Consider the following 25,204-nt stretch of genomic DNA (forward strand, 5'->3'; position numbering starts at 1 on the left):
CCTCAGCCCCATAGGACAGGCATGGCCCCTTGCTCAGCCCCATAGGACAGGTATGTTCGCTCGCTTGTCTCCTCAGCCCATAGGACTGGCATGGCTGCTTGCTTGTTACCTCAGCCCCATAGCACAGGCATGGCCCCTTGCTCAGCCTCATAGGACAGGCATGGCCGCTCGCTTGTCTTCTCCGCCCCATAGGACAGGCATGGCCCCTACCTCAGCCCCATACGACAGACATGGCCGCTCGCTTGTCCCCTCAGATCCATAGGACAGGCATTGCCGCTCGCTTGTTGCCTCAGCCCCATAGAACAGGCATTGCTACTTACTTGTCCCCTCAGCCCCATAGGACAGGTATGGCTGCTTCCTTGTTCCCCCAGCTCCATAGGACAGACATGGCCGCTCGCTTGTCCCCTCAGGTCCATAGCACAAGCCTAGCCCCTTGCTCAGCCCCATAGGACAGGCATGGCCCTTTGCTCAGCTCCATAGGACAGGCATGGCTGCTCTGTGACTAGAGGTCAGGGCTGGACAGGAGGCTTTGGGTTGCTGTGTGCATTACACAGAGATAACACAATGCTCTGTAAATGTTATGTTATAGGGATAATAGATGTGTACATTCCAGGGAGGACACACAATGGAGTTAGATGGAGATCTTGGCCTCCTGGGGTCTCCCCTCAGGCAGTGCCCCCCCCCCTCCTCACGTTTACATATACCGCGGGGGAAGGGTGGGGGGAAATTCCTGACATTACAGCCAGTTAACAGCTATAATATGCCTGGAATGCAGCGCCACAGTGATGGGGGTCCCTCTGCCTCCCTTCATCATATATCACAGCTGATGGGCAGAGAGGTGTGATGAAGAGGAAACCCACATCAGGGGGGGGCCAGTGTACCCCCACATCTAAGGACAACAGTCCAGATTTACATAGAGTACGTGACAATCTAAGGGTGCCCATACATTACTCAATACTGCGGCCTGACCGACCTTCCGATTCAATTATTTATTTTGAATTGGAAGAGAATTGCGGCCACAACATGACCGCCTGATCGATCTGTAAAAATGTCGTTAGAAACATTTGACAGATTTTGCAGTTTCAGACGACAATCATAAAAAAATTTAGCAAAACGACAAGTGACTGATATCGGCAGGGCCGGGCCGAGGCAGAGGCGAGAGAGGCTCCAATCTAAGGGCGCAGTGTAGGAAGGGGCACACAACTCACTCAGCTATCATTCCCCTATTGTGTTTGTAGCAGAGAGAAATAAGAAAAGGGGATACATGGCAGTGGCTGCAAGCCAGATAACTAGAGATTAAGGTGTTGGGGGCCCTGGGGCGGCTCTTAGTCTAATAGCAAATAGTGTGTGACGGCTGGAGGGGCGCACTTTGGTCTCTCAGCCTCGGGTGCTGGAGGACCTTGTCCCGCCTCTGGATATCAGGTATTCTGCCTGTACCAACTGGCGGATCAATTCAGATGGGCAGATATCTAGCGGTTGGCTGGGTGTGTACAAGTTGTTCAAACGTCATTATTCCAGAGCATGCGCGCAGTGGCTGGATAGTGTACTGGTTAAGGGCTCTGCCTTTGACATGGGAGACCAGGGTTCGAATCCTGGCTAGGTCAAGTACCTATTCAGTAAGGAGTTCAAGGCAAGACTCCCTAACACTGCAGGGTGGCCTCTTGAGCGCGTCCCAGTGGCTGCAGCTCTTGAGCTCTTTGAGTCCGACAGGAGAAAAGCGCTATACAAATGTTCAGATTATTATGTCCTGTGAAATGTCAGTTCTTCTTGCACGCAGTTTTTGAACAACATAATGGTTTGGAATATTGGTGTGTGAACAATGTCGTTTAAACTACTTGGAGGTTTCTTTTTGGCAGGGAATATCGTTTGAGTGATGTCACTCGTTTGCATGCGTCAACTTCAATCTACCGCTACTCCATGGGGGTTGACAGCGTTGTATAAGTCAATAATAATATTTGGGTTTTACCGCCATTGTGCAGCTCATCGTCGTCTGACCAAGACTCTGGAGACCGCCGAAGATCAGGCCGGACCGCGGGGGGCAGCGGTTCCCTCCGCCATGTTTCTTTCTCTTCCTGTTGGACGGTCGTTTGGTTCTTCCGTGCAACTTCTGCTCTCCAAGGTGGAGCCAGAGTGATTGTGACCGATGACACCATCCTTTTCCCCGACATCTCGCTCTGCGGGGAGACAAGGAAACAGATCTGCTATTCACATAATATCTAAAATAAATCACTCCATTATGGGAAGAACGGAGCGGGACTGACTGATCAAGAAACGCCCAAAATCAAAGAACAGTCTTTGTCCATCCTACGACATGACAGCCTGGGGGGGTTGCTAAAATTGTCCCCAGACCCTACAGATAAAACTCTGACATAACATTCAATAAAAATGGGTTTTCCTACTTTTAATTACCGGGGCTGATCACGGCTGAACGGCAGACCGCGTGGGAGGGCGGTGAGGGATGTGTTTATGGGGCTGGAGGAAGTCCCGGGTAAGTATCGATTCTTTTTATTTTTCATCACTGAGTCTTTTTAATGGATACATCCGAGGAGTATAAAAATAAAAAAAATCCACTTATCTGGGGCTTCCTGTGAAGCTGCACACTGAAGCGCAGGAAAAGCCGACCTGGCGAGGTCAGCTTCTCCACCGGAGGGGACTGGGAGAAACCAGAGCTGCAGCGAGGGCACAGGATGGCTGCCAGGGGCTGGAGGAGGCCCCAGGTAAAGTGGATTTTTTTTATTTTTATACACCTCTGACCTTCCCTTTAAGTTAGGCCCCTTTCACACTTCATATATTGCATGCCAAAAGGTCACACCACACGTTACTGCTGCGGTGCGACCATACAGTGAAGCATGCTTTACAATGAAAGCATGCCTCACTTTCATTGTGCACAACTGTCCCACGACAGGACCCGCTACAGCGAGATCAATAGCCATAGGGCTATCACTGCTTCTGCGATGGAATGCAGAGATTTTCTGCGATGCAGTAAGTGTAAAAAGGGCCCCTACCTCTCAACAGATAGAATAATATACCTAATATTGCATATAGAAGTGTTACAAATCCATAGGCAGTGCTACGTCCCCAGGTCAAATCCCAGCCAGGGTACTATCTGCACGTAGTTTGTACGTTCTTCCCATGTATGTGAGGGTTTCCTCTGGGCACTCGGGTTTCCTCCCACATTCTGAAAACATACAGATAAGTTAATTGGCTCCTCCTACAATTGACCATAGACTATGATGGACATATGACTATGGTAGGGATTAGATTGTGAGCTTCTCTGAGAACAGTCACTGCCATGACGATGTACTTTGTAAAGTGCTGCAGGAGATGTCAGTGCTATATAAATAGATAATAATAATATGGTAAGGCATTATTAGATTATGACTATGGTAGGATTAGAGTGCGAGCTCCTCTGAGGACAGTCAGTGACATGACTATGTACTCTGTAAAGTGCTGCAGGAAATGTCAGTGCTATATAAATAGATAATAATAATAATATGGTAGGACATAAGACTGACTATGGTAGGATTAGAGTGTGAACTCCTCTGAGGACAGTCAGTGACATGACTGTGATTTGTAAAGTGCTGCAGAAGATGTCAGTGCTATATAAATAGGATAATAATATGGTAGGACAAGACAAATAACATTTATATCGCGCTTTTCTCCTGGCGGACTCAAAGCGCCAGAGCTGCAGCCACTAGGACGCACTCTATAGGCAGTAGCAGTGTTAGGGGGACTTGCCCAAGGTCTCCTTACTGAATAGGTGCAGGCTTACTGAACAGGAAGAGCCAAGGTTCGAACCCTGGTCTCCTGTGTCAGAGGCAGAGCCCTTAACCATTACACTATCCAGCCACTCAGGACATTAGACTGACTATGGTAGGATTAGATAGTGAGCTCCTCTGAGGACAGTCAGTGACATGACTATGTACTCTGTAATATGCTGCAGAAGATGTTAGTGCTATATAAATACTGTACATAATAATAATATGGTAGGACATTAGGCTATGACTATGGTAGGATTAGATTGTGAGCTCCTCTGAGGACTGTCAGTGACATGACTATGTAGTCTGTAAAGTGCTGCAGCAGACATTCTATTATATTAGGTTTTCAGTTTAATGTCTTCTTAAACCATATATAAGTTAACCTGAATAAGTATTTATAGTTAAATAAAAACATCAAGGCGTGTTTGCAAAGCATTTATACACAATTATGCAATTCTCGATATCTAAAACCTACCTCTTTAGGATGGCCTACCCACCTCCTACCGCACAGTAACTCTCTAATGAGTATTTAACAGTCCCACCTAGTGTTTCCACCCCACCCTTTAGATTGTAAGCCTTTGGCAGGGTCCTCCACTCCCTAGTGTAATCTACAGGATTGTGTGCTCCTGTCCTATGACAGCCTGTACTTGTATTACTGGGCCTACCTAACCAGCCCATATCACACGATCATGTATTTTGAACAATTTGCATGTTTAACTTTGTTCTATGTTGTATAACCTTATGTCTGTCATCCTTGTATCATTGTATAGATTTATTGTCCAGCGCTGCGTAATATGTTGGCGCTTTATAAATTCAATAAATAATAATAATAATAATAATCTATGCATCAAGGGGGATACTTGAGAGGATATTACCCATATTAGGGAGTACTTGGCCAACCCAGTCATTAAAGGACAACTCCAGTGAAAAAAGTAAGCAGTTAAAATTTGACAGAACCGACAGGTTTTGGACTAGTCCATCTCCTTTATGGGGATTTTCGTGGTTTTCTTTCATTTCAGAAGCATTACCTGAACGGCAGTTTAAACATGACATGTGACATGGTGAGCTAGACATGGGTATGTACAGTGCCAAGCACACAAATAACTATGCTGTGTTCCTTTTTTTCTTTCTCTGCCTGAAAGCGTTAAACATCAGGTATGTAAGTGGCAGTTCCTGACTGAGTCAGGACTGGGTCAGACTACAGTGTGACCCTTACCGATAAGTAATTACAACCATAAAACACTTTCCTAGCAGAAAATGGTTTCTGAGAGCAGAAAAGACATAAAAAAGAGTCAATAGTTCATAGATTTTAGCTCTGGCATACTTCAATGAATGTGTCATTGAGCAGAGACAATAAAACAGTAAAAACTTAAAAAGTAGATTTAAATATAAAATAAAACGGTGGAATATCTTAAAAAGTCATTTTTAGGAGAAGTAGGATAGATACAATTGTTTATTTCATTAGTTTATTTTCACCTCTGCTGTTCTGGAAATGCTTTTGAAAGCAAAGAAAACCCTGAGAATCCCCCATGAGGAAATGGAGTAGATTTTAACATCTTACTTTTTTTGCTGGGGTGGTTCTTTAACAAAAGGGCTACATAGTGTAATAATGTTGAGAAACACAGGTGTAGAATGCATAGGAAGTAACAGCACTCTTGCAGCAGATGAGCGTCCGTATATCAGTCATACCTGTGTGTCAGCAGCCGCGGCTTCGGGGAATAGGGTGTGACGGGGCGTGCGTGTCTGTTTGCTCTAACGCTCGTCACGGTTACCCGATGCCCTCTGTGACCTCTGCCTCGTCGAGTGTACAGCGTATGACACGAGTCCCCCTCAGGGGTACCTCAAGCATCCATCAGAAGGCCACAGACACCCTACAGCACCCCAACCTGCACCAGGGCACTTCCCCCTTAAGAAGTAAGGGTGTCAGCTGTAAGTGACGGCAGGTTGGGGAGTTCCGGCACCAGTTTCTGCTTGTTGCTGAGAGGTTGGATAGGAGCCCAGAGTCCAAAGTGTATTCTGTGTATAACTGTGTGCGTGACGGGGGAGAGAGGGGGGGCACACAGCACTCCGCCTGTCCATATAGATCCTGTCTATACAGGAGACTAGGCAGGGCCAGTGTAGAATGATGCCATTCTCCAGCTCTGGGTAAAAGGTCCCCTATCTGCTGATATTCATCTGTTTACTGCTCCCTGCAGTCAGCCTATTGTTCTGCTATCAGTGTGTGGTGACAGGGGGGGTAACAGGGGGTCACCAGTGCTGCCTGTGCCCCGCCCAACACGTAGACTCGGCCATACACACATAGATCGCCATCCAATGTGGCAAACTGATCGATCGGCATTGATTCCTACCACACACATGGCATATTGATTTTTAATAGATTTAAGCCAGAAATAATTAAAGGAAACCAGAGCTGTGTACTAATAAAAGTTTTATACATACCTCGGGCTTCCTCCAGCCCCATCCACACGGATCGCTCCCACGCCGCCGTCCTCAGCTTCTCCTGCTCCGGTACCGGGTCCCGTCACTTCAGCCAGTCGCGGACAGTCTGTGCAAGAGAAGTGCGCCATCTACGTATCTCTCCAGCGGCGGCGTGGGAGCGATCCGTGTAGATGGGGCTGGAGGAAGCCCCATGTATGTATAACACTTATTAGTACTCAGCTCTGGTACACTTTAAGATATAATGGGCTTGATTCACTAAGACAAATAGCACGCCTTATCAACATTAACACGCCTTATCAGAATAGCATATGAACCCGCAGGGGCTCAGGGCAGGACGAGTGGCGCTCTCGTCATTGCCAATTAGCAGGCATAAGGTCGTAGCGCTCGCTATGCTACTCTGATAAGGTGTGTTAAGTTTGATAAGGCATGCTATTTGTCTTAGTGAATCAAGCCCAATGAGTTCCTAGGCAAGGTGGTAGATTTGCCCCCCCCCCCCCCCCCCCTTGGGGTCCTTTTGGTACACTAAAGTGAAGAAAGGTCAGAGAAGGTGGCTGGTGGGCCCCTTGCCCCCCACTAGGCCCCAAGCACATGCTTAGGTTGCCTGGTAGATGATCCTGCTCTGATTTCAGCAGGAGATCTTTTGAAAATCGATGGAACCACTATTAGACGCAATGCAACACTATGGGTCGTCAATCGTCCACCGATCCCGCTAAACAAAAATTTTACATACTGTTTGTACAATGGTCTTGATCAAAATTTGATCGATCGGACATGTTGGGGCAAAAGATTTTGATCGGAGTGATTGAATGGGGAAATCATCTTTAGATTGCCACCCAATGTGTCAAACAGATCAATCCCTCCTTGATGTGAATCTGATCAGAGAGAGATCGACTACCCCCATACACGGCACACAGATTCTCTATAGATTTCACCATGCACTGCAGACTTGCACTGTTCAATAGAGTGCAGTGCTACGGAGCATCAATCCATATTCGCATCTGATCGATTGAAATTTATTATGTGGTCTGATTGTTATTTCAATCCTTTTTTGGTGCAAGTCGATCAAAATTACAACCAATGTGGCTGGTTGCGTTTTAGATAACTGGCAGATTTGATCAGCGTGATGAATCTGCCAGAAAAAAAATGGATACATGTATGGAGAGCTTAAAGTGGACCTGAACTCTTGCACAGGACAAAAGGAAAACATAGAGAAATGAACCCTGTATATATTTACAGAGTTTAGCCTGTCTAATTCCCTCTCATCTGTGACTAATCACAAGTTGTTATTTGATCTCTCACCTGTGTCAGCAGGCTGCCATGGCAGCTAATTTGTAAACACAGGATGTTAACCCTATGTCTGCTTCCATGAGAGAAGGAAGTAGACACACTGCAGATTTATTGCAGGATTTGTATCAGCTGTAACAAAGAAATGTTTTTCTTTAAAGGGTTATACTGTTGCGTATCTTTTAGAGCAGAGAGGAAGTTCTGAGTTCCGCTTGAAGCGGAACTGAAGTATCTGGAGAAAAAAAGATTTTCACTTACCTGGGGCTTCCGCCAGCCCCCTGCAGCCATCCTGTGCCCGCGCCATTTCAAAATGATCCTCCGTTCCCCCACCGCTGATCACTTCTTCCATCGTTGTCCACGGCTTCTGTGCGATACCGGCCGCACGTGTCCTCATTCATGCTCCCGCCTCTAGGAGTGTAGTGCGCAGGCGCAGTAGAGATTGTCCCTTACTGCGTCGGCTCAGCACACGTCAGGCCACGGGAACGCGTGCGAGGATACGCGTAGCCAGGGCGCAGTGGACTTCGACTTAGAAGTCGGCTTCTACTGCGTGAAGAAAAGTGATCTGCAGTGGGGAACGGAGGATCATTTTCAAATGGCGCATGCACAGGACGGTTGCAGGGGGCTGGCAGAAGCCCCACGTAAGTGAAACTTTTTACAGATACTTCAGTTCCGTAGCCTGGGGCTTATTCACACACTGGAGGAGGTAAAGACTGGCACTAACTGGCACTTTTAGCAGGCACTGACTGGCGCTTGCTGGAGAGGTCACTGGCGTTGACATTGATTCGTGCCAAGGTGAAATCACTAGTCAGCACCGCCAAAATGCCAACAGCAGAGTTTTGGAAAAGTGTGAGCCATCCTAACTGATGACAGAGAAACCTTCACTGCCCCAGCATGCCCCAGAGGTGCAAGGAGTCACTCTGTGCAAAAGAGAAAAGGACACGCCCCCAACACAGTGTTACCCACATATGCCTATATTTACTGACAATTATGAATTATACTGGTATTGGGTCTAGTTAGATGCAGTTCAGCCACAGATTATATAGATAAGCAGCCTCAGAACCTGCATAGCTTAAAGGACAACACAAGCGAGAAGTATATATGGTGGCTGCCATATTTATTTTGTTTTAAGCAATACCAGTTGCCAGGCTATCTATCCTGCTGATCCTCTGCCTCTAATACTTTCAGCCATAGACCCCTGAACAAGCATGCAGCAGATCAGGTGTTTCTGACATTATTGTCAGATCTGACAAGACTAGCTGCATGTTTGTTTCTGGCATTATTCAGACACTACTGCAGCCAAACAGACCAGCAGGGCTGCCAGGCAATTGGTATTGTTTAAAAGGAAATAAATATGTCAGCCTCCATATTCTTCTCACTTCAGTTGTCCTTTAAGCCTGCTACACACTTTCAACAATGATTGGCCAATCATTGACCAATTTTACTACAAGGCTCAACAGATATTGGCCTCAATTCACTAAGATTATCTCCTGTCTTTAATAACTCTTCTAGAGTTGTTACCATGGTGATAAGGCATGTAGTATTCAGGAAACATTTTACCTCAGGCAAACCTTAGTTAACTCTTCTGTCTTTAAGTTAACTCTCCAATCCTTAAAATAACTCCAGAGTTAAAGACAGGCTGTTAATTAACTGCATGTGAAAATAACTACAGAGGAGGTAAATTAACTACAGAGGAGGTAAATTAACTACAGAGAAGTTAACTTAAGGAATGAAGAGGTAAGATAACTCTCTCATGTGTGGAGGTAAGTTTTCTCTTGCCTTATTATCTCCAGCATGATCTTAGTGAATTGAGGCCATTGAATATTATGAGTAGATTATGTAGGTAGACCCTCATACTACAAGGAGGTGGTAAAATTGGTCAGTGATTGGTAGAGATGTGGCGAACGGTTCCCGACCCATTCGACGGCGAACATCTCTGAATCCATGGGGGTTTTACTACTTCCGGGTCGCACTGACCCGGAGTAGTACGCCTGCGCTGCCCGGCGGAGTGCGTCCTAGATCGCGCTCCTGTTGCCGGGCACTTTCTGCGCATGTGCGTGACGTCATGAACGACGTCACGCTCATGCTCAGAGTGCCCGACAACAGGAGCGCGATCTAGGACGCGCTCCGCCGGGCAGCGCAGGCGTACTACTCCGGGTCAGAGCGACCCGGAAGTAGTAAAACCTCCAGAGATGTTCGCTGGGCGAACAGTTCGCCACATCTCTAGTGATTGGCCATCCATAATTAAAAGTGTGTACCAGGCCTTAGGGTGCATATACACATCCAAATTTGATTGGGTAAAATCGCTGCCGCAAAATGCTAGCGCTAATAGCTAGCGTTTTGCGATCCCTAGTGTGAATGGGCCCTAACAACTTATACTGTACATTTCAAAAAAACTGGTATACCACTGCACTTCCCAGAAGACAGAGCTGGACCTGGGTAACCACCCCTTAAGTCAAAAGAATGAAGAAGGGTCCGCTTCTTCATGGTTTATACTGTACATACTGGGATAGCAGAGATCAACACACACTGCAGCTAGTTTACAATCAGCACTGCCACAGAGTAACAGCTTATACTGTACATACTGGAGGCAGTGCAGATCAGCACACGCTGCAGCTAGTTTACTATCAGCACAGGCACAGCGTAACAGCTTATACTGTATATACTGGAGGCAGCAGAGATCAGCACACTGCAGCTAGTTTACTGTCAGTACCGACACAGAGTAACAGCTTATACTGTACATACTGGAGGCAGTGCAGATCAGCACACGCTGCAGCTAGTTTACTATCAGTACAGACACAGGGCAACAGCTTATACTGTACATACTGGAGGCAGTGCAGATCAGCACACACTGCAGCTAGTTTACTATCAGTACAGACACAGGGTAACAGCTTATACTGTACATACTGGAGGCAGCAGAGATCAGCACACACTGCAGCTAGTTTACTATCAGTACAGACACAGGGTAACAGCTTATACTGTACATACTGGAAGCAGCAGAGATCAGCACATGCTGCAGCTAGTTTACTATCAGTACAGACACAGAGTAACAGCTTATACTGTACACACTGGAGGCAGCCGAAATCAGCACACACTGCAGTTAACTAAACAAAGATGGAGCGCTCCATAGTGCATTAAACGTAGAGTAAATTTTATTAATAGTAAAAAATATACTCACAAACATAAGTGTGAAACTGGCATACCAGCGGGCAGCCAACCGCTTGCAGTGGAGGATGACGCGCTGTGGCCGGCAGCGCGGGTCCCGATGGCCTGGGTTCCGTCTCACTGGAAGGTGGGCGTGGCTAATGCTCAGCGAGTGTGTGACGTCATTACGCGTTTCGCCGCACAGCGCCTTCATCAGATCTGACGAATATGTTTGTGAGTATATTTTTTACTATTAATAAATTTTCCTCTATGTTTAATGCACTATGGCGCGCTCCATCTTTGTTTAGTTACTTGTCAAGCCACCCTGTTCTGGAGCGCTGCAGTACATGAACTTGAAAGGGGAATCATCTGTGATTGATCAACTTTGACTTTGAGCGCAGGATACCTCTTTGCGTTTGTGAAAGACACACTGCAGTTAGTTTACTATCAGTACAGGCACAGAGTAACAGCTTATACTGTATATACTGGAGGGAGCAGAGATCAGCACACTGCAGCTAGTTTACTATCAGTACAGGCACACAGTATCAGCTTATACTGTATATACTGGAGGGAGCAGAGATCAGCACACTGCAGCTAGTTTACTATCAGTACAGGCACAGAGTAACAGCTTATACTGTACATACTGGAGGTAGCAGAAATCAGCACACACTGCAGCTAGTTTACTATCAGCACAGGCACAGAGTAACAGCTTATACTGTACATACTGGAGGCAGCAGAGATCAGCACACTCTGCAGATAGTTTACTATCAGTACAGGCACAGAGTAACAGCTTATACTGTACATACTGGAGGCAGCAGAGATCAGCACACGCTGCAGATAGTTTACTATCAGTACAGACACAGGGTAACAGCTTCTATTGTACATCAGTGTTTCTCAAACCTGTCCTCGTGACTCCCCAATGGTGCATGTTTTGTAGGCAGCCTCACCTATGCACAGGTGGGGTAATTAGTGTCTCAGCTAGGTGGATTCCATGTAGCTGAGAGACACTAATTACCCCACCTGTGCATAAGTGAGGCTGCCTACAAAACATGCACCGTTGGGGAGTCACGAGAACAGGTTTGAGAAACACTGATGTACATACTGGAAGGAGCAGAATTCAGCAAATGCTGCAGCTAGTTTACTATCAGTACAGGCACAGAGTGATAGCTTATACTGGAGGCAGTGCAGATCAGCACATATTGCAGCTAGTTTACTATCAGTATAGACACAGGGTAACAGCTTATACTGTACATACTGGAGGCAGTGCAGATCAGCACACACTGCAGCTAGTTTACTATCAGTGCACAGGGTAACAGCTTATACTGTACATACTGGAGGCAGTGCAGATCAGCACACGCTGCAACTAGTTTACTATCAGTACAGGCACAGAGTAATGCTGGGCATACGTGGTAAGTTTCTTGTTATCAATCGAGACGCTGATGGCTCGATTGATAATATCCGACATGTCCGATCACCGCAGTGGATCGATTCTGTGCTTGATCCGCGCGGACGAGCGGTGACGCGCCGACATCGAGCCGGTGGCTCGATTCCGGCGCAAAAATTTACCATGTATGCCCAGCATAACAGCTTATACTGTACATACTGGAGAGATCAGCACACAGTTTACTATCAGTACAGGCACAGATTAACAATTTATATACTGAACATACTTGGGGTAGTAGCAGGGAGCAGTACACACTGCAGCTAGTTTACGAACACAATAGTTTATGATTTGGATGTACGGTTGTATAAATGGCTGTATAGGCTGTACCTGTGCTATAGAGCAGCAGATCTGGTTGGGCAGATCGCTGTATGCTTATCCTGGTCACTGTGCTGTGGTGCTGTTATTAGTGTTGGGCGAACATCTAGATGTTCGGGTTCGGGCCGAACAGGCCGAACATGGCCGCAATGTTCGGGTGTTCGACCCGAACTCCGAACATAATGGAAGTCAATGGGGACCCGAACTTTTGTGGTTTGTAAAGCCTCCTTACATGCTACATACCCCAAATTTACAGGGTATGTGCACCTTGGGAGTGGGTACAAGAGGGAAATTTTTTTTAGCAAAAAGAGCTTATAGTTTTTGAGAAAATCGATTTTAAAGTTTCAAAGGGAAAACTGTCTTTTAAATGCGGGAAATGTCTGTTTTCTTTGCACAGGTAACATGTTTTTTGTCGGCATGCAGTCATAAATGTAATACATATAAGAGGTTCCAGGAAAAGGGACCGGTAACGCTAACCCAGCAGCAGCACACGTGATGGAACAGGAGGAGGCGCAGGAGGAGAAGGCCACGCTTTGTGAGACACAACAACCCAGGCCTTGCATGAGGGCAAGAAGCGTGCGGATAGCATGCTTTGTACCGCCATGCAGTCATAAATGTAATAAAGATAAGTGGTTCAATAAACAGGGACCACGCGGCAACGCTAACCCAGCAGCAGCACACGTGATGGAACAGGAGGAGGCGCAGGAGGAGAAGGCCACGCTTTGTGAGACACAACAACCCAGGCCTTGCATGAGGGCAAGAAGCGTGCGGATAGCATGCTTTGTACCGCCATGCAGTCATAAATGTAATAAAGATAAGTGGTTCAATAAACAGGGACCACGCGGCAACGCTAACCCAGCAGCAGCACACGTGATGGAACAGGAGGAGGCGCAGGAGGAGAAGGCCACGCTTTGTGAGACACAACAACCCAGGCCTTGCATGAGGGCAAGAAGCGTGCGGATAGCATGCTTTGTACCGCCATGCAGTCATAAATGTAATAAAGATAAGTGGTTCAATAAACAGGGACCACGCGGCAACGCTAACCCAGCAGCAGCACACGTGATGGAACAGGAGGAGGCGCAGGAGGAGAAGGCCACGCTTTGTGAGACACAACAACCCAGGCCTTGCATGAGGGCAAGAAGCGTGCGGATAGCATGCTTTGTACCGCCATGCAGTCATAAATGTAATAAAGATAAGTGGTTCAATAAACAGGGACCACGCGGCAACGCTAACCCAGCAGCAGCACACGTGATGGAACAGGAGGAGGCGCAGGAGGAGAAGGCCACGCTTTGTGAGACACAACAACCCAGGCCTTGCATGAGGGCAAGAAGCGTGCGGATAGCATGCTTTGTACCGCCATGCAGTCATAAATGTAATAAAGATAAGTGGTTCAATAAACAGGGACCACGCGGCAACGCTAACCCAGCAGCAGCAGACGTGATGGAACAGGAGGAGGCGCAGGAGGAGAAGGCCACGCTTTGTGAGACACAACAACCCAGGCCTTGCATGAGGGCAAGAAGCGTGCGGATAGCATGCTTTGTACCGCCATGCAGTCATAAATGTAATAAAGATAAGTGGTTCAATAAACAGGGACCACGCGGCAACGCTAACCCAGCAGCAGCAGACGTGATGGAACAGGAGCAGGCGCAGGAGGAGAAGGCCACGGTTTTTGAGACACAACAACCCAGGCCTTGCATGAGGACAAAAAGCGTGCGGATATAGCAGCAATGCTTTTTGCCGCCATGCAGTCATAAATGTAATACAGATGAGAGGTTCAATAAACAGGGACCGGAAACGCTACACCATCCCAGATGTTCATTGGTCATGTTACTTGGTTGGGGTCCTGGAGTGTTGCGTAGTCATTTCCAATCCAGGATTGATTCATTTTAATTTGAGTCAGACGGTCTGCATTTTCTGTAGAGAGGCGGATACGCCGATCTGTGACGATGCCTCCGGCAGCACTGAAACAGCGTTCCGACATAACGCTGGCTGCCGGGCAAGCCAGCACCTCTATTGCGTACATTGCCAGTTCGTGCCAGGTGTCTAGCTTCGATACCCAATAGTTGAAGGGTGCAGATGGATTGTTCGACACAGCTACGTCATCTGACATGTAGTCCTTGACCATCTTCTCCAGGCGATCGGTGTTGGAGGTGGATCTGCACGCTTGCTGTTCAGTGGGCTGCTGCTGCATGGGTGTCAGAAAATTTTCCCACTCCAAGGACACTGCCGATACCGTTCCCTTTTGGGTACTAGCTGCGGCTTGCGTTGTTTGCTGCCCTCCTGGTCGTCCTGGGTTTGCGGAAGTCAGTCTGTCTGCGTACAACTGGCTAGAGGAGGGGGAGGATGTCAATCTCCTCTCTAAAGTCTCCACAAGGGCCTGCTGGTATTCTTCCATTTTGACCTGTCTGACTATTTCTTCAAGCAGTTTTGGAACATTGTGTTTGTACCGTGGATCCAGAAGGGTATAAACCCAGTAATTGGTGTTGTCCAGAATGCGCACAATGCGTGGGTCACGTTCAATGCAGTCTAGCATGAATTGAGCCATGTGTGCCAGAGTCCTACCAGAATCCTCATCATCCTCTTGTGAGCGTTGTGATAGTTGTTGTGATGCATCATAGTCGTCACCTTCCTCCTGGTCTGCTTCTGCTGACCATTCGCGTTGAATTGTGGAAGTCCAACGTGCACCGCTCTGGCCCTCGTCAGTGGTGGCATGAAATTCCTGCTCCAACTCCAGCTGTTCCTCCTCCTCTTCTTCGTCATAGCTGCTGGGGCCAGCGTTCCCTGAGGCGGATGGCCTGATGTTGGTACCATCACGCTGATCGTTTTCTCCTTCAGATTCCCCCAGTTGCATCATGACAGCTGTTTCCTTGATTTTTAACATCGACCTCTTCAGTAAACACAGCAGTGGTATGGTAATGCTGACTGAAGAGTTGTCACTGCTCACAAGCAACGTGGATTGCTCAAAATTTTGGAGGACTTGGCAGAGGTCCAACATGTTGGCCCAATCGGATCCACAGAAGCTTAGCAGCTGTCCGGATGCGCCTCGGTACTGCGCCGTCATGTACTGGACCACTGCACTCTTCTGCTCACAAAAGCGTGCTAGCATGTGCAGCGTAGAATTCCAGCGCGTAGGGACATCACACAGCAAGCGATGGTGGGGGAGATTGAAGCGCTCCTGCATCTTGGCGAGTGCCCCCGAAGCAGTACTGGAATTTCTACAATGTTTGGCCACTCGACGCACCTTCAACAGAAGATCGGCCACGCCTGGGTATGTCCTCAGGAACCGCTGAACTACTAGGTTCATCACGTGCGCCAGGCAAGGGATGTGTGTCAGCTTAGCCAACCTTAAAGCGCGAATGAGATTACTCCCATTATCACACACAACCATGCCCGGTTTCAGGTCCAGCGGTGCCAGCCACAAATCCGTCTGTTCCTTTATTCCCCTCCAAATTTCCTCCCCTGTGTGCTGCTTATCCCCAAGGCAGATCAGCTTCAGCAACGCTTGCTGACGCATGCCAACAGCTGTGCTGCACTGCTTCCACGATCCTACTGCTGCTGGGTTAGCGTTTCCGGATGAGGTACAGCTTTGAGATGCGTTGGAGGAGAAGGAGTCAGAGAGGTAGGTGCTGCTGTTGTTATCCAGTGGGAGGGACGGCGGTGCAGCTGTTTGCGGCGTGGGCAACACCCGCGCCGTAGCAGGTGAGGAATCGCTGCCAGGCTCCACAAGGTTCACCCAGTGCGCGGTAAGGGAGATGTATCGACCCTGGCCGAACGCACTCGTCCAGGTGTCAGTGGTGAGGTGAACCTTGCAGGCAACGGCATTCTTCAAGCTTCGGGTTATTTTGCTGACCACGTGCTCATGCAACTCAGGCACTGCAGAGCGCGCAAAGTGGTAGCGGCTGGGAACCACGTAACGTGGGATGGCCACTGACATCATGCCCTTGAAGCTGTTTGTCTCCACCACTCGATATGGCAGCATTTCGCAGGCCAGAAGCTTGGCTATGCTGGCTGTTACTGCCACGGCCCGGGGGTCATTTGCTGGCAATTTCCTCTTGCGCTCAAACATCTCCGACACAGACAACTGAACCGTAGCGCTGCACACTGAAGGGCTGTTGGTTGTTGTGTTTGATGAACACTGGGAGACCTCAAGAGCACTACTCCGGAAAGTGACAGTGTCAGCGTCGTCTGATGTTTGTGAATGTTGTGAACCACGCAATGGCTGGGCTACTGCTGCTGCTGAGGCGGGTCTGGTGGTGAGTCTGGTGAACCCAAGGGAGGCAGTGTTGCTGGTACCCTGACCTGCCGCGTTTGCCCACAGAGTGGGATGTTTGGATAGCATGTGGCGGCTCATGCTGGTGGTGGAGAGGTTGTTAATACTTTTCCCCCTGCTCAGGCGAGTCTTGCACACCTTGCAAATCGCCATGGTAACATCCTCAGTGCAGTCTTCAAAGAAAGCCCAGACTTTGGAGCACCTGCCTCCTTGCTGGCGATTTCTGTTTCCTCCTCTTTTGCCTCTCACTCTAACTTCCACGCTTGTGGTGCCTGAAATTGCGCGCCGCCTACCTTGTGGCACAAGGCGAACTCGTGCAGCAGTGGGTTCTTCAACAGACTCATCTGTGCTGCTGCTACGACGGCGATGTTCTCGTTCACAAATAAAATCTGGGTCTCTGTCCACATTGTCCATACCCTCCTCTTCCATCTCCTCAAACTCGTCATATGTCATTGTGGGGGGCCGCCGCCGTGGAGTAGAGCTCCCCAGAACAACCTCTGCGCAGCTCACTCCAACGTCGTCTTCCAGATCTTGTCGGCCGACCTCCTGCAATTGCAACCCCTCCTGCCCAACTTGCTCTGGGATTTGGGTTTCCGAGTCCTCCTCGGACTCGCCTTGTATTTCAGTGCGCGGTGCATTTCCCACAGTTAATGGTTGTGAATCCGGGCACAACATTTCTGGCTGTTCCTCCATTGACCTTTCATAGGTGGAAGTTTGTTGGGCTGGGAATAGCTCCTGCGAATACCCCATTGTGTCCTGAGGTAATTCATAGGACTGGTTATCTGGCAGTTGTGTGCGTGGTGTCGCTGCCGGTTGTGTCAGCTTTGTGCCCACTGGCTCCTTGTAACTGGCTGAGGACTCGGACCTCGTGCGTGATGTGCTGGTGCTGCTTAACCCACTGCTGGACGCTTGAGAGGTCATCCAAGTAATTATCTGGTCCTGTTCTTTTGGATTTGTGAGGGTTGTTGTCCTGGACAACATGGGCGGTATTGAGTGGGTTTTCTTGGGTGCTCCCCTGTGGCCTGTACGTGAACCGTCAGGGGAAACACCTCTTCCCTTGCCCCTTCCTCTTTCACCGGATTTCTTCCTCATTTCACTTATCCTTACAGTACACGCTGACTGGCAGCAGTACAGTGGCAGTACAGAAATGCTATACAGTACCACTATTCCCAGCAGCAACACAGAGCACAATGCTATACAGTGGCGGGTGAGCGGTGTACTACTGTTCCCAGGCCCAGCAGACACAGAGTGGAAGTAAACACAATGCTATATAGTCTGGCTGAGCGGTGTACACAGAGTGGCAGTACACACAATGCTATATAGTCTGGCTAAGCCGTGTACACAGAGTGTCAGAAAACACAATGCTATATATAGCGTGGCTGAGCGAGGTGCACAGTGGCAGTACACACAATGCTATATTAGTCAGGCTAAGCCATGTACACAGAGTGTCAGAAAGCACAATGCTATATATAGCGTGGCTGAGCGAGGTGCACAGTGGCAGTACACACAATGCTATATAGTCAGGCTAAGCCGTGTACACAGAGTGTCAGAAAACACAATGCTATATATAGCGTGGCTGAGCGAGGTGCACAGTGGCAGTACACACAATGCTTTATAGTCAGGCTGAGCCGTGTACACAGAGTGTCAGTAAACAATGGTATATAGTCTGGCTGAGCGGTGTACACAGAGTGTCAGTAAACAACGGTATATAGTCTGGCTGAGCGGTGTACACAGAGTGGCAGTAAACACAATGCTATATATAGCGTGGCTGAGCGAGGTGCACAGTGGCAGTACACACAATGCTATATAGTCAGGCTAAGCCGTGTACACAGAGTGTCAGAAAACACAATGCTATATATAGCGTGGCTGAGCGAGGTGCACAGTGGCAGTACACACAATGCTTTATAGTCAGGCTGAGCCGTGTACACAGAGTGTCAGTAAACAATGGTATATAGTCTGGCTGAGCGGTGTACACAGAGTGTCAGTAAACAACGGTATATAGTCTGGCTGAGCGGTGTACACAGAGTGGCAGTAAACACAATGCTATATATATAGCGTGGCTGAGCGAGGTGCACAGTGGCAGTACACACAATGCTATATATAGCGTGGCTGAGCGAGGTGCACAGTGGCAGTACACACAATGCTATATATAGCGTGGCTGAGCGAGGTGCACAGTGGCAGTACACACAATGCTATATATAGCGTGGCTGAGCGAGGTGCACAGTGGCAGTACACACAATGCTATATTAGTCAGGCTAAGCCGTGTACACAGAGTGTCAGAAAACACAATGCTATATATATAGCGTGGCTAAGCGAGGTGCACAGTGGCAGTACACACAATGCTATATATAGCGTGGCTGAGCGAGGTGCACAGTGGCAGTACACACAATGCTATATATAGCGTGGCTGAGCGAGGTGCACAGTGGCAGTACACACAATGCTATATTAGTCAGGCTAAGCCGTGTACACAGAGTGTCAGAAAACACAATGCTATATATATAGCGTGGCTGAGCGAGGTACACAGTGGCAGTAAACAATGCTATATATAGTGTGGCTGAGCGAGCGGTGTACTACTGTTCCCAGCAGCGACACACAATGACTGGGGGGGACCCTGGCTAGCGTGGCTGGAGAGCGAACTACCCTGCCTGCCTACCCAAAGCTAAACCCACAGACAAATGGCGGAGATATGACGTGGTTCGGGTATTTATTTACCCGAACCACGTGACCGTTCGGCCAATCAGAGCGCGTTCGGGCCCGAACCACGTGACCCGTTCGGCCAATCACAGCGCTAGCCGAACGTTCGGGGAACGTTCGGCCATGCGCTCTTAGTTCGGCCATGTGGCCGAACGGTTTGGCCGAGCACCGTCAGGTGTTCGGCCGAACTCGAACATCACCCGAACAGGGTGATGTTCTGCAGAACCCGAACAGTGGCGAACACTGTTCGCCCAACACTAGCTGTTATATTTCTACTGTAGGAGGGACGCTGTAAACTGAGTAAATAAATGAACATGACCGTCCTCCTAGGCCAGATGGGAAGCTCACGGGGCAAAGTCCTCTGCCATCTTCTGCCTCCAGCACACGGAATAGGATGTATGTCCTGGAGGTCGGTCACACACAGGTAGATCAAAGCCTCCAATCTTTCACTAGCTGTAAACAATTAAATGGGAACTGAAGAGAGAGGTATATGGAGGCTGCCATGTTTATTTCCTTTTAAGCAATACCAGTTGCCTGGCAGCCCTGCCGATCCTCTGCCTCTAATACTATTAGCCATAGCCCCTGAACAAGCATGCAGCAGATCAGGTGTTTCAGACTTTAAAGTCAGATCTGACAAGACTAGCTGCATGCTTGTTTCTGGTGTTATTCAGACACTACTGCAGAGAAATAGACCAGCGGGGCTGCCAGGCAACTGGTATTGATTAAAAGGAAATAAATATGGCAGCCTCCATATACCTCTTACTTCAGTTCCCCTTCAGAAAACACTGAGAAATTCCTGCATTCTGTAAATTCCTTGTGATGGAAGGTGAGGATCCCGGGTCAGTTATCGGCCAGCAGAGGTCACTGTCCATTTCCTGCAGGACACCAGATTGTGGCTCAGCAGGAACAGGTTATGACAGAGAAATGCTGCCATATAACATGTTCTCTTTACTCTGGACCTGAACTCAGAACTTCCTCTCTGCTCTAAAAGATACGCAACAGCATAATAACCTTTAAAGAAAAAAACATTTATTAGTTACAGCTGATACAGATCCTGCAATAAGTCTGCAATGGGTATCATTCATAAAGCATTTCCGCATGCGGAAATGCTAAAAACAGCTGACTTTACCGACCACTCGGCAAAGTCAGCATTCATAAAGGCTCTTTCCGCATGAAAAAAAGACATACCGAGCAGAGTGATACATCACCGCCTTGTGCGGTGATTAACGGAACAAATGTAGCAAAATGTTAATTCATAAAGAATACCGCCAGCGGTGTCAGGTCGGAAAGTCCCGCTCCCTCTGATGTGGCGATACCAATGCAAGTGAATGGAGACACACAGACCTCCCAGGCAGCTGCAGCAGAGCGGAACACGGAGAAATGTATCAACTCGGCAGCTTCCGTGTCTCCGCCTGCCTACCGCCTGCCTACCGCCAGCCTAGTTCGGGGAATCTCCGCACTGCCACCGCACCTACACACTTCTTTATGAATGCCCACCCAGAAGTCTAAAGTACCGGTTGCGGAGAAGAACGGTGTTTTCCCGCACTACCGACAGCCTCTTTATGAATGATACCCAATGTGTCTACTTCCTGCTTTCATGAAAGAAGACAGAGTTAACATCCTGTGTTTACTAATTAGCTGCTCTGCCGTGGCAACTAGTAGATACGGTTGAGGGATTAAATTACTTGTGATTAGACACAGATGAGGGAGGAATCAGACTGGCTTAACTCTCTAAATACACACAGTTTGCATTTCTCTATGTTTGACGTTTGTCCTGTGTACGAGTCTAGGTCCACTTTAAAGAGAATCTGTATTGTTAAAATCGCACAAAAGTAAACATACCAGTGCGTTAGGGGACATCTCCTATTACCCTCTGTCACAATTTCGCAGCTCCCTGCCGCATTAAAAGTGGTTAAAAACTGTTTTAAAAAGTTTGTTTATAAACAAACAAAATGGCCACCAAAACAGGAAGTAGGTTGATGTACAGTATGTCCACACATAGAAAATACATCCATACACAAGCAGGCTGTATACAGCCTTCCTTTTGAATCTCAAGAGATCATTTGTGTGTTTCTTTCCCCCTGCAGTTCTCATGCACTGAAGTTTCAGGCTGCTCGTTTCTTCCTGCAAACAGCTTTGCCCTTGTCTGTAATTCCTCAGTATGTGAAAGCCCAGCCAGCTCAGAGGATGATTTATCCAGCTTGTAAAAGATAAGAGAGAAGAGAGAAGCTGCCCTAATCTAAATAATACACAGGCAGTGTGCAGAGAGGGGCCTGGAGGGGGGAGTTCATAGCAGAACCACAACACTGAAGAGCTTGGCAGCCTTCCAGACACAGGCTGACAAGTCTGACAGGGGAAAGATACATTGATTTATTACAGAGACTGTGATAGCAGAAAGTGCTGCAGTTAGCCAAAACACATTAGAATAGCTTTTGGAACTTGTAGGATGATAAAAAACAGGATGCAATTTTTGTTACGGAGTCTCTTTAAAAGGAAATAAATATGGAAGCTTCGGTTTAGGTTACCTTTCAAAGGACAAATGAAGGAAGTGGGATATGGAGGCTGCCATAGTTATTTCCTTTTAAGAAATACCAGTTGCCTGGCTATCCTGCTGATCATCTGCCTCTTATGCTAGGAATACACGATGAGATTTTTCAGTCAATTACTGTCCGAACTTATTTCTGATTGCGTTTTTCTTACCTTTTCTTATCAATTTCCATTCACTTCTATGAGAAATTGATGCGAAAAATGATCGAAAATAATATTGGACATGTCAGCAATGATCTATTGAACCATCTATCTGCTGAAAAAAAACTTATGGTGTATTCCCAGCATTATGCTAGGTACACACCATGCAATTTTCTGTAAAGGTGGCCATACACTGGTCGATGTGCCATTAGATCGACCAGCTGACAGATCCCTATCTGATCGAATCTGATCAGAGAGGGATCGTATGGCTGCCTTTACTGCAAACAGATTGTGAATCGATTTCATTCTGAAATCGATTTACCATCTGCTGAGCTGCTCCTGCCGCCTGTCCCCCCCCCCGTATACATTACCTGACGCTGGCTCCCGGGCATCTTCTCCGCATTGCACGGCTCTGTTCCGGCTCCATTACGGCGCTTCCTGTGTTACTCCGTGACCAGGAAGTTCAAATAGGGCGCCCTCTATTAGAACTTCCTGGTCACTGCAGTGACACAGGAAGCGCCGGGATGGATGGAGCCGGAACAGAGCCGTGCAGCGTGGAGAAGACGCCCGGGAGCCAGCCTCAGGTAATGTATACCTGATCGGATCGGCCGCCGCTAGCGACGCGCACTTTACCCGCGGGCGATCGAGGGTAATTTCCCGCACGGCGCGATCGACGGACCGATCCGATTTCGGGAGGAAATCGGATCGGCGGCTGCGTTTACCGCAAACGATTGGCAGCAGATTCGATCCCAGGATCGAATCTGCTGTCGAAACGGCCGGGAATCGAGCCAGTGTATGGCCTGCTTTAGATTTTCTATTAGATTTACCTGCTAGATAGATAATTTCCAACATGTTGGAAATTATCTATCTAACCATCTATCTGCCGAGCAATCAGGCATTGTTCTACTCAGAATAACCAGAAGACAATGCACCAGAGATAATGACCAGTCTCTACATAAAATCTATCAGAAAATCGACAGAAAAATGTAACAGAAAATTGTATGGTGTGTACTTGGCATAATACTTTTAGCCATAGACCCTGAACAAGCATGCAGCAAAACAGATGTTTCTGATATTATTGTCAGATCTGACAAGATTAGCTGCATGCTTGTTTCTGGTGTGATTCAGACACTACTGCAGCCAAATATATCAGCAGAGCTGCCGGGCAACTGGTATTGTTTGAAAGGAAATAAATGTGGCAGCCTCCATATTCTTCTCGCTTCAGTTCTCCTTTAAGGCCCTTACACACCCTTGACTAACGCGGCCGATAATGACCACCTAAGCCGATAGCCTTGTGTACAGTGGCCGCCGACCCCTGACCCCGCTAGTGATCCTCCTGGCAGATTAAATCACCCTAACCCCCCCCCCCCCCCGGGGGAGGCCGATCTCATTGTCTGCACTTCTCCCCTGCAGGCGCCACGCCGTCGTCCCTCTGCCCCCTGCATAGCAACAGAACTCGTCGTCAACTAGATAGCTGACATGCGTCTGTTCAGACCCGCCAGTAATGTCACCCAAGGGGATCAGGTCATGATCTCCGACGGGCTACATGTGTGTACGCACCGTCAGGGCCAGCTTCCACTTATCCAGCGTGTCTTGCAGGCAAGGCCAGACCGAGGCAGAGGCGAGAGAGGCTCCAGCCTCAGGGCACAGTGTAGGAGGGGTGCACAACTCACTCAGCTATCATACCCCTATTGTGTTTGAAGCAGAGAGAAATAAGAAAAGGGGATACATGGCAGTGACTGCAAGCCAGATAACTAGAGATTAAAGAATACCCGAAGTGACGTGTGACATGATGAGATAGACATGTGTATGTACAGTGCCTAGCACACAAATAACTATGCTGTGTTCCTTTTTAGCTTTCTCTGCCTTGAAGAGTTAAATATCAGGTATGTAAGTGGCTGACTCAGTCCTGACTCAGACAGGAAGTGACTACAGTGTGACCCTCACTGATAAGAAATTCCAACTAAGGGCTGGTGCACACCAAAACCCGCTAGCAGATCCGCAAAATGCTAGCGGATTTTTAAACACTTTTTTTTATTTTTCTATGGCGTTTTGCTAGCGTTTTGCGGATTGCTGCTGCGGTTTTCAGTATAGTAGATTTCATATATTGTTACAGTAAAGCTGTTACTGAACAGCTTCTGTAACAAAAACGCCTGCAAAACCGCTCTGAAGTGCCGTTTTTCAGAGCGGTTTGCGTTTTTCCTATACTTAACATTGAGGCAGAAACGCACCCGCAATCCAAAAAATGCCTCACCCAGGCATTTTTCGTTTCTGCAAAACGCCCCCCGCTCTGGTGTGCACCACCCCATTGAGATACATTGACCAAGCAGATCCGCACCCGCAAGCGGATCTGAAAACGCCCAAAAAGCCGCTCGGTGTGCACCAGCCCTATAAAACACTTCCCTAGCAGAAATTGGCTTCTGAGAGCAAGAAAGAGGTAAAATAGGGGAATTTCTTATCACATGATTTCAGTTGACACAGAATAGATTTTTGGTTTGGGAGCCCCTAGGGTGCAAGTTCATATTAAATATTTTAATGTAGATGGTGCTTAGGTGCCCATACATCTAGAAATCACATTTGACATTAAAGGGGAACTTCAGCCTAAACAAACACACTGTCATTAAGTTACATTAGCTATGTTAATTAAAATAGATAGGTAATATAATCTCTTAAGGTAGCCATACACTGGTCGATTTGCCATCAGATTCGACCAACAGATAGATCCCTCTCTGATCGAATCTGATCAGAGAGGGATCGTATGGCTGCCTTTACTGCAAACCGATTGTGAACCGATTTCAGCCCGAAACCGATCACAATCTGTTGTGGTGGTGGTGGTGCTGCCGCCGCTCCCCCCGCCCGCATATATTACCTGCTCCGCCGGCGCGACTCCAGTCCCCATGTCTCCGCTGTCTTCTCCGCTCTGGTCTCCAGGTCCAGCATGCTTTACTTCTTCCTGCCCGGCAGGAAGTTTAAACAGTAGAGCGCCCTCTACTGTTTAAACTTCCTGCCGGGCAGGAGGAACTGAAGCATGCCGGAGACCAGCGCGGACACGGAGCAGCGGTGACCGGGGGCAGTCGCGCCGGCAGAGCAGGTAATGTATGCGGCTCTATTGCGTCGGTCATCGGGCACTCGAACGCCGCTAGCGACGTGCTCCCTACCTGCGGGCGATCG

General features: G+C 48.1%; 1 protein-coding gene across 2 annotated transcripts in view; it reads right to left on the reverse strand.

The window, feature by feature from the left end:
* FBLIM1 (filamin binding LIM protein 1) overlaps nucleotides 1-25,204 on the reverse strand; it is a 53,177-nt gene that overhangs the window by 22,684 nt on the left and 5,289 nt on the right. Inside the window, exons 1-2 of one of the 2 annotated variants that reach the window (XM_068241651.1) lie at nucleotides 5,448-5,675; nucleotides 1,967-2,174 (exon numbers count right to left, since the gene is read on the reverse strand). In XM_068241651.1, the coding sequence (XP_068097752.1) occupies nucleotides 1,967-2,168 (202 nt within the window). In that variant the 5' untranslated portion in view covers nucleotides 2,169-2,174; nucleotides 5,448-5,675. Of the gene's footprint in view, nucleotides 1-1,966; nucleotides 2,175-5,447; nucleotides 5,676-25,204 lie in introns of those variants that run through there. The other variant, XM_068241650.1, reaches the window with a different exon arrangement.

The sequence above is a fragment of the Hyperolius riggenbachi genome, chromosome 6 (assembly GCF_040937935.1).
Source record: "Hyperolius riggenbachi isolate aHypRig1 chromosome 6, aHypRig1.pri, whole genome shotgun sequence".
Lineage (NCBI taxonomy): Eukaryota > Metazoa > Chordata > Amphibia > Anura > Hyperoliidae > Hyperolius > Hyperolius riggenbachi.